Source organism: Somniosus microcephalus, chromosome 6 (genome assembly GCF_052327205.1).
Source record: "Somniosus microcephalus isolate GS21.2 chromosome 6, FLI_Smic_1.0, whole genome shotgun sequence".
NCBI lineage: Eukaryota > Metazoa > Chordata > Chondrichthyes > Squaliformes > Somniosidae > Somniosus > Somniosus microcephalus.
Window position 1 is genome coordinate 39,518,762 of NC_140992.1, and position 14,514 is coordinate 39,533,275.

General features: G+C 41.9%; 1 protein-coding gene across 9 annotated transcripts in view; it reads left to right on the top strand.

Annotated features, from left to right (window-relative positions):
• The window catches only part of tnk2b (tyrosine kinase, non-receptor, 2b), a 135,502-nt gene that overhangs the window by 91,416 nt on the left and 29,572 nt on the right, over positions 1-14,514 (top strand). For 6 of the 9 annotated variants that reach the window (XM_085990070.1, XM_085990068.1, XM_085990072.1 and 3 more), the window contains exons 7-12: positions 525-651; positions 1,896-2,042; positions 2,837-2,931; positions 9,589-9,783; positions 11,597-11,688; positions 13,507-13,626. In XM_085990070.1, the coding sequence (XP_085846196.1) occupies positions 525-651; positions 1,896-2,042; positions 2,837-2,931; positions 9,589-9,783; positions 11,597-11,688; positions 13,507-13,626 (776 nt within the window). The remainder of the gene's footprint in view (positions 1-524; positions 652-1,895; positions 2,043-2,836; positions 2,932-9,588; positions 9,784-11,596; positions 11,689-13,506; positions 13,627-14,514) is intronic. The other 3 variants (XM_085990066.1, XM_085990074.1, XM_085990073.1) reach the window with 3 other exon arrangements.

The window sequence follows — 14,514 nt, forward strand, 5'->3', positions numbered from 1 at the left end:
CGAACGCCTGCCCTCTGCTGCTGGAAACACTAGTGCCCACTAACTGTCCGAGGGTGCCCAGGCGGGGTACGGCTGCGGAAATTTGGCCCCTGAAGTTTCCTTGATGTAATACTGCACTGGATCTCTGCCTGCAGGTGGTGCCGTTGCACTTTGTAAAGTGATCTGGGAACAGCTTACATAAGTGTATGAAGGATTTGTTGGTGTTCAGTTTCTTGGTAGTAGTTATACTTATTTGGGTCATCCCTGCGAGTTTATGTTTTAATTATCTGCCTTAGTTGTGGTACTCAACCAAGAATAATGAGCTTCAGAGTTATTCCACTCTTAAGAGTTTTCATAGCACAGCCTTGAATTTGTCACTTGCGAGTATAAATCCTCCTGTTCCTGTATAATCTGTCGGGAAATAAATGTATAACCCCATTTTAATTCCATTGATTTTAAAGCCAAAAAACCGTCTCAATCGTGTGTTTCGAAGCCTGTTCTTTTACTGCTGTTATCAAATGTCTTTGGTTTGTTTATTTTGGTAGGTGTGCTCCTGAAAGTCTGAAGACTCGGACATTCTCACATGCCAGCGATACCTGGATGTTTGGTGTCACTCTGTGGGAGATGTATACGTATGGCCAGGAGCCTTGGATAGGCCTCAATGGGAGTCAGGTATTGGACTTGAGCGTGTCTATATCTGTGTGGGTATATGGAGTATGCCAGTGTGTCTTTTGTATGTTTCACTATGCATATGTGGCTCAAAGGTGTCTGTATGTATGTGCCTCAGAGTGGGTATAACTGTATGTCTATTTTGGTTTGTGTCAGCAAATTTATTAAAGGTTAATCTATGCAACAACAACTTGTATTTATATAGTGCACCTTTAACGTAGTCCCTAGGTGCTTCACAGGAGTGTTATCAAACAAAATTTGACACCGAGCCACATAAGGAGATACCGAAGCAGATGAAAGAGGTAGGTTTTAAGGCGCGTCTTAAAGGAGGAAAGAGAGGCGGTGAGGTTTAGGGAGGGAATTCCGGAGCATATGGCCTTGGCAGCTGATGGCACGGCCACCAATAGTGGAGCGATTAAAATTGGGGATGCTCAAGAGGCCAGAATTGGAGGAGCGGAGATATCTCAGAGGGTTGTAGGGCTGGAGAAGATTACAGAGATAGGTAGGGGGCGAGGCCATGGAGGGAGTTGAAAACGAGGATGAGAATTTTAAAATCAAGGCATTGCTTAACCGGGAGCCAATGTAAATCGGCGAGAACAGGAGTGATGGCTGAACCGGACTTGGTGTGAGTTAGGACACGGGCAGCAGAGTTTTGGATGACCTCAAGTTACACGGAGGGTAGAAGGTGGGAGGCCAGCCAGGAGTGAGGTTGGAATAGTCAAGTCTAGAGGTAACAAAGGCATGGATGAGGGTTTCAGCAGCGGATGAGCTGAGGCATTGGTGGAGTCAGGTGATGTTACAGCGGTGGAAATAGGCGGTCTTAGTGATGGCGTGGATATGTGTATGTGTGTCTACACATGTGTGTGCAAGTACTTGTGTGTGTTTCACAGCCTGTGTGTTTTTGTTTGTCTCTTTGGCTCGAGTATATGTGTGTGCAGCTGTTTTTATTCACATGTAATTCAGAGCTTTTGTGGCTGAGCTTGTGTATGTATAATTTCATACATGTATGCATGTTTGCACATGTTTGTGTCTTGTGCAGGACAATACGGATGACCTTAGTTTTACAAAAATAACTAATTTTACTCTCAAAACTTATCACTGGTTAGTTTATACTTGTGTATGTGTACAGGTGTGTGTGCACATGGATGGTTGTGTGTGTGGATTGTATGTGGGGCTATGATGATTTATTTGTTCACCTGGCCCGCTGTCTTTATAGATTACAACACCAATATTTTCCCCCTTTCCAGATCTTGCACAAGATTGATAAGGAGGGCGAGAGGTTGCAAAGGCCTGAAGACTGTCCCCAGGATATTTACAATGTGATGCTGCAGTGCTGGGCGCACAAACCTGAGGACCGACCCACATTTGTGGCACTCCGAGACTTTCTGATTGAGGTGAGTTAACATACTGATATCATATCCAGTGCTGGTGATAGTGGTACACTTATTACTTGGAATTATCTCAAATCTGTTTCAACGTGTTGGAAATTGAAGCAGGGACAAGGCACAGACATGCCACAGACAGCGAGGAGAGGACAGAATAATTCCTGTCAAAAATAGGCTGAAAAGTTCAATTAAAAATAGTTAGCTCTCTAAACACGGGATTAACCGTCAGAAGATTCTACAGGCAAAAGAAAGCAGCTCGACTCCATCAAAGCTTGAGACTGCCGAGAGGCTTCAGGCTGCCAGAGTGCTGCTCAGAGGTTGTGGGGCAGCAGAATATAGTTTGAACCCAAAGTGCTGATGTTCAGAATCTATGCATAGCTGTCGAATTAAATACAGAATTTCCTACAGAGCTCCCAAATGTTCAGTGATACTTGAATTTGTTTTAAACTTGAAGAGTAATTATTCCTCCCTCTCGATTCGCTTCCCAGTTCACTAATCCCTAATCCAGTTGTATGTTGCACGTGGTTGCAACAGAAACCACGAGCAGCCTGGGTTAACTCTTCCTTTCTCGCCATCATTCCTGCTGAGAAATTAGCACAATTCCCAGGTTTCTGCTTGGCGTTCTGGACTGATTTTGGGTGCCCCTGTGTTTGTGGATGGAAATGGGCCTGACATTTTGGTGTTAGTGTGTCCTGGTTTTCACATTCCATTTGTCTGAATTATCACTTCACTGGCAAAGTAATACCTTGTTTAAGAGATTGAGTTTTGTGTCCGAAATGCTAATAGATGTATTTGTGGCACAGGCCCAACCCACAGACATGCGAGCACTGCAGGACTTCAGTGAAGTGGACAAACTGCAAATTCAGATGAATGACGTTATCACGGTCATCGAGGGCAGGTATGTGTGTGCCTGCGTATTGCAGCTGCAACAGGATTTTATTGCCCGTAAAACAACGGCATACTGCTGATCTCCGCCAGCACAGCAATAGGGGCTCTGCAATTGGCCATGGCGTCCTGGGCTAGGTGAGGAAAAGCTCATGCTGCTTTGTTCACTATCCAGGGACTCTTGTGGGAAGTGCACATGTAGACATTGGATGAGGACAGGATTGGGTTCATCTGTGATGCCCTCTGAAGTTGAATAGTACGCCAACACTCGCTGTCGAGGCTCACACGTAACTGATAGAAAATTGGGCACTGTACTAGTGGGCGCCCATGTAATTACCCTGGCAAGGAGTCAATGCCTTTAGAAGAAGAGGGAAGAAACTTGTCAGAACAAGTGACGGGGGAAACATTTTTTTTTGGTTGATATAAAAACAATAGCACTAACACAATAACACAGCTAGGGATCAGCAGAACTTCATGGTTTTTCTCCAATTGTAAGGAACAAGTTCTTCGATAATGTCCTTTGTTTGCGTTTTGATAAAATAGCAAAGCAAAGGAATAGTGTTGTAATTATTGACAAAAAATATTTGCATATATAAGTTATCAAGAATGGAAGTTAACAATTTCTGTCAAAAGTGCCCCTTTGGAAAATTAAACTTTGCACTAAGTGAGACGATTATATGTCTGCATGCAACCAGGTGAGTTCCAGGGGAATCTCTCTGCAGGTATCATATTGTGCCTACACAGGAGGTTGGAGGCCAGTTAGGCCACCATCAAATGTTGAACCTTCGTTCCTTCCTTTCTGAAGAAAGAATGACACAGAAAAATTCCCCATATCTCTAATTTGGTAAAGGCACCAACTTACTGTATTTGGCACTGAATGAAGACAGACCTGCCAGGTTAAAAGTTTGATCCTGGTTTGTGCTGGGACAGCTGATCTCGGTCTGAAATGCAATTAGGGCTTCTTGACAAAGTGGTGATAAAATCAGCCAGGAATATTGTGCCCGACTGGAGTCCAGTGACTCCTGCAGGAAATTGCGAGTGTTTGGGAATCGAATGTGGATAGGCTTCGACTCTGCTGTGGTGCCCCAGACAGTTGAATAGCCTGCCAAGTGCATTGTCCAGGCTCACGCATGAAGAATGGGCATGTGTACAATGTACCAAAAGGGGTCCCGATGCTTGTGGACCCGTATTGTGGTAAGAATCAGGAACTTGGTGAAAGGAGGGAAGGAGGTTGGGAGTGGTGAAAGAAAAGTTGAGAGGAAGGAGCTTTTATGCCCTTGATGGATTTCAGAGGGGCGCAAACCAGAGCCGGTTTGCAATTGAGGACTTCTGGCACAGCACAATCCTGGAAATTCACGAATGGTTGGATATGAGGGGGGGAAAAAACACTTGTGATGAAGGAATATAGTCTGATAGCTCCATTAGACACCATACAGCTCTCAATATAGATCGGTACCAGCAGTTGGGTTTATTTTGATTATGAGGTTGTTCAGTGAAACTTGGCATCAGTCTCTATCCACCCACTCATGAGTAATTTTCCACTTGTGTGGCTCTGGCATGTTGCGAACTGATTCTGGAAACAGGTTGAGGTGTAGAGTTTCTGAATAGTGTGCTGTTCCTCATGTTAGCTGATCCCTGCGAGAGCCTCCAATAACCTTCGGCGCACCGCCTCTCACGGATGTTATTCTGTGAATGCGGCATGTTTTGGCCAGTGGATCAAGCCACAAACATGAATGGTTGCAGGGCACAAACCCACACTTGGAATATTATTTAGATAATGAGGATAAAAGCCAGTCCCTGATAACTGCAGACAGCAACTGCCAGGCTGTGTCTGTAAGAAAGTGCCTTTTCTCAGTGTGTTGCTGTCTGGAAGGAACACTGATCAGTTCAGTGGAGAATGGCCAAGTGCCATAGTGTTTGTTTAATGGAATGATACTGCTCATCAGCTCATCTAAGATCAAAGTGGATCCTTCTTCCAGCCTCCCTCCAGGAACGGGTACAGAGATGTCAGGTATGAAAGAAAGAACAAAGTTGCATTTATTTATTTCACACCCCACAAAAATAACAAATGAAATGTTCATTGTGCAGTAGATTCCATGATACAATTTACAGGAAACTTTGTGATATCCGGCACCGACGGGACCGAGCTATTGCCGTCCCATCAAAACTGCCGGACAAACCAGCGCTAATGTTGAAACATACGGAGCTCCGTATCTGGCAACAAACCCTGTGCTTCTAAACAGTCGGCCGTACCTTGCAAGCGTCTCTGTAGCTTAGCAACAGCTTCAGCGAGACCTTGCAGAGCCTGACTGGTGAAAAAAAAGCAACGAAAAGAAAAAAAACCTAACGAATCGGCTCCTGATTTTTGCCGGTGGCTCGAGCATTCCGGACAGTTAACCTCCGGATAAACCAAAGTTGCCTGTACTGAGGGTGAGCCTTTAAATTCCACTGATAGTTCTTGGTTAAAGCTATTTGTACAGTGGCATAAAAACGGGGACTTGATTGTATTCAGATTTTCTGTTAATTAAAAAGCCCTTCCAGTGTGTACGGTGCAAAGTGATGGAAAAGCAAGTGCATTTTAATTAACTTGATTACTAGCATGCATGTTGTCAAATTGATATTTGATTTCTCCATTGTATGAAAAATTATTGAATACTTTCTGAATTATCAGTGTCCAGTAAGTCAGCAGAAGCTTGTAATCCTTAAAGTTTACACGACAACTTTGTGCTTTTGACCCCGGTCTCTTCCTCCTTACCATACCCAATGTTAGATCCCTATGCTTTATCCAAGATGGCGGGACAAAGAGAGTTAGCAGGCTTTTTCAGGACTAATGTAACTTAACAATTAGCAAGCAGAAGTCATTCTTCTGTGGAGTGGAACTGTTGCTTTCAGCTTTATCTCTTTCTGTCCTACAAAGTGCTCCATCTAGTGGCCCTAAGTAGAAAGAAAATTGAATGAGTGCAGACTTGGATTTGAAATCTGGACTTATGCATGGCAGTTCAGCATTTTGTTGGTATAGGGCTATTTACAACATGCCAACTCTTTCCAAGGACGACCTCAAAAAACAATTCCTAAAGTTTCACACTAAAAGGGCGTGTAAATTGTTGGGAGAACAGTCGTATTATGATTCACTAGTATGTCATGAAAATATTGTTGTGTTGCGCATTACTTCTTTGAGATGAAAATGAGATGCAATTCTTCTAGGCTCTTTCCTTCGCTCAAACAGTGAAAAGTCTCCTTTAAGTAATATTCCACATTTACTCGTAAAGTAGAGATTGCCTGTCCTGATTAAAATAGCAGATGTCTAATCCTTATAACAGCTTTAGTCCTCCAGAGAAATGGGAGATGGGGCATTCGTTCACGTGCCTTTTTTTTCCCCTCCATCTTGAATATTACTTAAACTGTGGTAAATTCATTAAGCGGATTCATGAAATTGGCAACTTAATATTACTCAATCTTTACAGGTGTCTACCACAATCTGGTATTTATCTTGAGAGTCTTAAATTTTGCCATAACCTTAGATGTCAGGCAGTTTTAATTGTGGCAAATAATGTGAGTTTTCCCTCCATCCACAGTATATGAAACTCCTGCCCTGAAAAATCACAGTGCATGTGATTATTATGGTTTGGATGTCCTCCAGATACCTTATCTTGTGCACACTGCAAAGGGCCACATCAACAGGCAAGCCCATGCTCGCTATGAACCAACATGTGAGCTTGTGCGAGAAGTAATCTCTGAATTAGTGTGCCCCCAGTGAAAAATAAATCCATTTACCGATGAGGTACACAGTGAAAATAATATGGATTTCCTTCACAGCTGCTTTGGTCCTACTCTTTGGAACACCCTTCCTAAACCATCCCACCTCTCTCGCCACCTTTAGAAACTTAGACATATTAAAGATTATTTCTGATGATCAATCTCTCCCTCCCTGGCTCAGCATCAGGATTTCCTTACACTTATTTGTAAAGAACTTTAGGAATTCTCTTTTGATTAAAAGTGCTATATAAATGCAAATTGTTGTTGATTGATTGACAGACAAATAACACTACAACAGGCTATAACTATGAATCAGGTTTATTAAGAAATAATTATAGCAGAAGCAAGAATCAAACAACAGTAGATAGATAAATCACGGAACTTCATATAACTTACATAAATCTGTTACAAAACAATAAAAGTCCAGAATCCTCTAGCAGTTCTCCTCACGAGTTTAAGTAACTTGCGTTCTTGATAAAAATGCTTTTATGTGCGAAAGGCAAACTTGTGTAGTCTTCTGCTTGCCTTCACCCATGTGCCAGAACAGTGAAAAGAGAGCGAGTGAACTAGGAAAAAGCGCCAGTATTTATCTCTCTGTCAGGAAGGTTCTGTGCATGGAGCTATCAGTCACCAGCAACACCAGACATTCTAGTTGAAATATCTACTGCAAGAAGCTCTCACACCTTCATGGATTAACAATCCCAAACAATTAGCTTTGTGTCTCAGGCCAGGAATCAAGTTTTTGAATAATTACATCTTTCTGGACAGAGATAGTGTGAAAGGCTGCCTGTTGGTCTTTTATTGAACAACTGATTAATTGTCAAATCAAACAGACTGTTTCAACCAACCCACTTGGGTGCTGAACAATAAGGTGAGAAAGCTTCCACAACCCATATCCTGTTTGCGGCCATTCCTGGTTTCTTCAAATGTACTTAAAGAGATTAGTGACAAAATGGAAGTGAAAGTCACTCTATTTACATAGCTATGAGCCATAGATCAAAATCAGAATAAACTGGAAATATACAGCAGGTCTGTCAGCATCTGTGGAGAGAACACACATGAATAGTGGGCGTCCTGGTCTAGGTAATGTCTGGACTGACTGCTCGCAGCCATCAGTAATCAATTTAAAATGATCACCATACATGTCAGACACAAACTCCCCATGAAGAAATATTACAAGTCGATCAATTTTAACATTCAAAACAAGGCAAATCCCTGTCGTAGTGACATCACTGCATGAAAATATAGATGCTATAGGATGCAAAGGTTTTCTTCTATCAACTATGTTGGGGTTGGTTATCAACCAGTATTACTGACTTTACATTATGTAGAGACAGAGCTATGTATGCTAGATCAATGTGATTATAGAGAAACAGTATTGTGTGCTGAATAGTGTGACACCGGGGGGAATTTTAAACCCCACAATGGGCGGGAGAGGGTCCCGGTCCCGATCCTGATCCCAACCTACCACGAACACACCTACTTCTGGTTTAACCACGGTAAGTTTGGGGGCATCCGAGTAACCCGCTCTGGAGAGGCAGCTCAGTGATTATATGTTAAGGAGGCTCCGTTCTTCAGATTTTGGCAGCCATTTGAATTTAATGGCTGTGGGTCGGGTTTCCCAGGGCTCAGGAGGCAGGAGCAGCCTGATCCAGCAGGTAAGTGCTTTTTAGAGCACTGCTTGTGGGCCAGGAGGAGCAAGACTGCTCCCGCCGGCCCATCAAGCAAATCCTCTGCTGCGATCGGCTGCCCCCTCACCCCCCCTCCCCCCCCAAACTTGTGATCTCTCTAGGTCCCCACTCCCTCCCGATTGTCGGTCCAGCTCCCTCCACCAATCTGCGATGTTCCCTGGTTGCTGGGGACCATCCCCTGTGGCTTTCTACTGCTGGCTTTCCCTCTTAATCTGGCCGGCTGCTGGGCGGGAAACGGGAGTTAAAAAATACTAATGAGGTCCTGCCATTAAGTTCGGCAGGACCTCCACATTCCTGACATTTTCGGGTTCCCTCCCACCCCCCGCAAAGCCCTGCCGCGGTAAATTTTCTTTCATAGACACTGAATCCAACAAGCATGTTCCATGTGCTGGAGAAATGCCAGCTTGTTTTTTGTAACTTGTTCTACTTTTCCTTCTGTCTCCTAAGACTGCACTCTCTTAAATTTTACACTCTCTCTCTTCTCTGTGCCCCGTACCCACCCTTTTGGTACCTTAGCTCTTTACCCAATTTTCTCCCTGCTGCTCTTCCCTGTTTACTTCATCACTGCTTTAGATGTTAGAAGGCCTGCTCCTATTGGAACTTATTGTAGTCCAATACAGCGCTCTGGCATGGCTCACTTGATTTTATGGGCCTAAACCCATTGGAAGCGCCTTAGGAAGCTGCCATGAGCAGATGAACATCCTGTCAATTTCAGCACCCAACTCCTACCAAACAACTAACCACAGACTGGAAATCAAACCTGGGGCCTCTTATTCAGGGAGAGTAGAATTTTAATTGAAATTTTTGTTTTTATTACAACAATTTGTAGGCCACATTTAATTTTCACAAAATACTTTCTGTTGGAGTGTGAGGAGTGCACTCGTAACACAAACATTTCCACATTTATCAATACCTCAAAACCCATAATCATTGTGAAGTTTAGAGAGTATATTGTCTTACAGTAAAAAAAAATTAACTAAGTACTAATGACCACTAATTTTAGCATACGTAAACACAAATATATACTCTTCCCACCTTTGAAACTTGGAGAGTGTATTTGCTATTGCTAACAACTAGAACATATTAACATCATATATGCTAATTAGATTGAATTTTCATAAACATAAGACTACTAACAAAATAGACTGTCCGCTGTCTGCCTAAATAGTCATCGTATCGGGGTCTTAGAATTTTAATAAGCGTTTTTACCTCCCTTTTTGCAGGGCTGAAAATTATTGGTGGCGAGGTCAGAACAAGCGCACACTGAAGGTGGGACAGTTCCCACGAAACACAGTGACATCCGTCGCAGGCCTTTCAGCCCATGACATCAGCCATCCGCTCAAGAACAGCTTTATTCACACGGGGCACGGAGACACCAAACTTGAGCGCTGCTGGGGCTTTCCCGACAAAATAGATGAGTACGTAGGAGTTTGCATATATGCCGGAATACGCCTTACTCCACTGAACTGTAAACCAGTTCAAGTGTATGTATACTTAAAAGCCACAGTTTCACTTCCACTTTAATTTCTATGGAGAAGGGCTGTTCCTTTAAAAGTATGAAAACATATTCCATATTTGGGAGTTTAACTATTGTTTTGCGGTACGTACACACAATCCATACTTGAGCATTAAATTGCTGACCTCCATTCTTGCCTTTACAACAACAACAACTTGCATTTATACTGTTACACACTTCTTGTTCCTTTGTTCTGCCTCCCACCTCATTATTTCTTTCTAAGGCAATGACTAATACTGGGTTATGGTGTTGGCAGCGTCTGGTATTTTGCCCATGACTATTTATGTATGAACTTGGACAGTGAGTTTCTGCAAGCAACTTGACCATGGGCATTTAATAACCGAGTCACATCCTGTCATCACAAATACATAACACGCGTGCTTCCAGTTTTATTAATGATCAGAAGGAGAAACGCTCTTGTTGAATTCCCCGCCCTCCCCATATTCAGAGGCTGATTGTAGTGCCCCACTCCCTTACAGACAAATAATAATAAATTTATCAGAATATTTTATCTTGTTGCCAGTCATTAACTAGCATTACACCTGCCATTATTATACTTCAAAATGAAATTCTAAAATATTAAACTCTATCGAGGCAACTATCTTATATTTTGATTTGCTGACACGATTAACAGGTTAGTGAGATGACTGAGTTCTACTGTGTGTATTGGGCCGGGGTGAAATGCAGTGATGTCATCACTGATCTCAGATTAATTGTGTGCAGCAGAACCATTTCCAACAGAGTTGCACTGGATTGCATATTAGACTAGAAATTGATTGACATATTCAAAAATTGGACTTTTATTCTGTGGATGATTGAGGCTCGTTGGTCAGCTTCAGTATATTTATGCTTTTTGAGCAGTTTTTCTAGAGTTCCTCTTGTAAAATGCTTGTTTCGGGTTTTAGGAATTAATATTTTACATGCATGTCCTAGTGGTAAACCTGCATGGACAGATTGAATAAAGCTGACTGTATACACCGCTGTTTACGACTCAACAGAACAGCTCCATGATGTGTTTGTCTTTTCTGTTTTGCACAAGTACACAGAAACATCATCCACCCTCCCCTGTCTAGCCGGATATTGGAATTATTGATCAGCTTAACTGCTGGAAGAGCCAGTGCTAGACCTACTTCAGCCCAAACGTTTAAGTACAGTTTTCTTAATTTCAGTTTAAAAAAAGAAAAAATGAAAATGGTAAAAACCCCAGCACTATAATGAGAGGTATTGCTGGATATCCTATTTCCTAGACACTGGGACCAGCCAGTTGGACTACAATAGTATTTTTCAGTCCTGTGCATTCCTGTGTTCCTATTTTGCGCCACTCCTCTGTATTAATTTGTGGAGACATTTTTCAATAGTGACCACTCCTTTTTTGCAGCAGCAGCAGCAGTCTCCGATCAGCTGCACTTATAATATGCATGCCACAGCTAGATAAATACCGTAAAAGTCTCTCAGCAGTTGCTTATTAATACTGAAATTATAAGTTGCTGACTTCATCTAGCTAAGGATAACATTGGTACTTGCTGTCCTTGTCAAGGCCCAATCTATACAACTATAAACGGAACAAGTATACTCCTAACATCTGGAGCCATACACATGCCCACTTCTTACCTAATTGGTGACTTGTTGCACTGTAACTCAATGCTAAGCTGTTTTGATTCCCCAGGTGTTATTACCTGTCCACATTTTATGGTGGCTGGTTTGTCTTCTCACAGGTTGTACCTGGGCAATCCTATGGATCCTCCAGATGTCCTTGGACTAGATATGAAGCCGACCAGGCCAACCCAACTACCAGGAAGATCAAAAAGTAAGAACTCCAAGTAAAATCCCAATCTCATGCTTTATGCAAATTTTGCTTTCTCTGCTTTATCTGGCTCTGTTACATTTTCATTACTTCAATCTACAGTAGCATTTGTGCCCTAATAAATACGAACATCTGTCTACATCTAATGTAGATAATGAAAATTTACCAATCTGATCCTTAGCTCAGTACTATATTCCTAGAAAATATTGAAGGTTACAGCTTTAATAAATGCAATTTTGCAGATTTTACATTAAAAAGTGCAAAGGCTCTATCCTGCCTTTAAGTTCAGACCTTTTTGTCGTACCATCCTTATACATTAGTGACCACACACTTAGAGAGCCTGTTGCATGTACACTGTGAAATGACAGTCCTTGCTGTATGCTCAAATTGGTACTGAGGCTTTTAAGCTTTGATATCCTACAGGATCAGAAAGAATGCTTTTTTTTGCATCTATTATTGAGAAACCTGCGATGAAGAGCCAAGACCCATAGTGTAAGAAACCGGCAACATGACGAAGAACAGCCGAAGTTGCTCACTAATAGGGTTATACCTGACATCAGTTCAGTGGCTCCCTAACAAGTTTGGGGAACTGTATTGGAGGTGATACTGAAGAAATAGATATATAAAGTCTCCAATAGAACAGAACACCGTTTGGACCTTGTTTACTTAACGAAATGGGGAAGTAATAGTACTTACAATGAAAGTACTACACTATTCCTATACTGTCATTCTACTTAAAAGTTAACAGTCATGTAGAAATTATTCATTGACCTTCAAAAAGTAATTTTATGCACTAACAATATTTGTGAATACTTTTATTGCCACTGTGGACGTATTTGCATTATACTGTATTATGTATATTTTTGCAAAGGTAGGTACAGGTATTGAAATATAAAATTACTCGATGGATATTTACCTGATTTCTTTTGTAAGTTATTGTGCCTTATTTAAATCTCTCTCTAAGTTGGATTTGCTCTTTGAGTGAAACACAATCATTAACCCTTAAATATGCACCTAACTTTGAGAAATCTATGACTGATTACACCTAATGTAGTTTATGAGAACTGAAGTGGTGACCATTAAACGGATGTCACAGCACCTTTGATTAGCGACGCACTGAATTTCTCCATAACCAACCCTACCAGCACTGCTGCTTGAAAAATGAGTGTGAGTTGAGGATGAGGTCAGGCTTCCATTCTCGCTCACATGAGATCATTTGTTTACATAAGGTGTCGCCCTTTGTGGTCTGCCTATAAGATGACTAAACTCACGAGTAATTGGTGGGTGCGGATGCTGAACTATTTCAGCACTCACTAGCAAATACAGAGTTGCGGGGTGGGGTTCTTGCCTTTTGCTTTACTGTTCTATTTAGAATCTGTTAAACTGTCTCTTACTATCTGCCATGTGTGTGTGTGTGTGTGTGTGTGTATCTTTAGACCATATAGCCATCGAGGTCTGGGTCATGTATCTCTGTGACTGGTAGGACATGTATTTCTGCTCCAGAGGGAGAGCTCCACTGCTGAGCAGTGTGTATAGGATACCTTGGCAAAAAACTGGTGTCCAGTTGGGACAAGCAAGTTTAATAAAGGTGAAAATACAGTTGCAATTGAAATCTGAACTTGCAGTCCTGGAACTATTGTTGAAAAGCATCACACTGTGCAGGTTACTGCCAATTCTTTTTCGATAAATGCCCACCAGATGGTTCTTTAAGGGTTAAATGATGTGTGCTATGCACGTTGTCTGTTGGTGCACTGTGGTGTGATTGTGCTAATGACTTTGGCCTTTTCTTCCTGTGCTGTCTCTCTCTTTTAACATTTGCAGAGGAGCCTCCTCCACGTCCCCCTCAGCCGACCATCTTTGGCAAGAGTAAGTTACGGCGTTTTCTCCAGTTTAAAAGGTGTTCCTGCCCACTCTGTTCCATTTTAGCTCCTCTTTTCAAAGGTATTTTGTGATGTACCACCACTCTGGAGGCATGGGTTTGCTGTGTGATGGGGGATCTGCACAGAACTGAGATTGAGACAGTGTGTGTGTTGAACAGTGAATACTGTTGAGCTCATTTATCATTCAATCACACTTGAACACAGTCTGGCCATTGCGTTGTGTTGTAAATGCGAGGAACTTAATGGAACACTTGTATAGACAGAGATTAGTGAAGCAGAAATTCTCTTTCATGTCCACTCTATTATATTTCATTAATATTCAATTTCAACTGCCAAAGGGCTTTAGAAATTCTTTGGCAGTCACTGCTGACAAAGTAGGTCCAGGAGTTCTGCATCATGAAGCATATTACAGTCTTGTTGAGATAAAAAATGCTGTTAAATCCCAGCATATGTTTCTCATTTCTGTTTTGCCCATGCACCTCTTATTCTTACCTGCAGTTGCACTATAGATGTTTTTTTTAACTAGTATTTCTATAATGCATGTAGTGTGTGAAATTTTTGTACTGTGTCCCCTGTAACTGTGGAAAACGCTGACCAGTACAATTATGGATTTTGACTTTCCAAACTTAGATTGTATCTGGAGAGGGCAGTTTTGAACTATATAACAATTGGGTGAAGTACTGTTAGTTACAGTTCTATCACTGGGAGCAACCTGAAGTCATGAATTACAAATATAACGCAAGAATATTACAGTTACTGGCATAAGCGTGCTTTTTCCTTATAATATATTACTTGTGGCAGCTTTGCTCAGTGGTACCACTCTTACCTCTGAGTCAGGGGGTGGTGACTTTGCACCCCACTGCAAGACTTGAGCACATAATTTAGGCTAACACCGTTGCAGGGAGTGCAGCATTGTCAGTAGGTGCTTTCTTTCGAATGAAATGTTCAA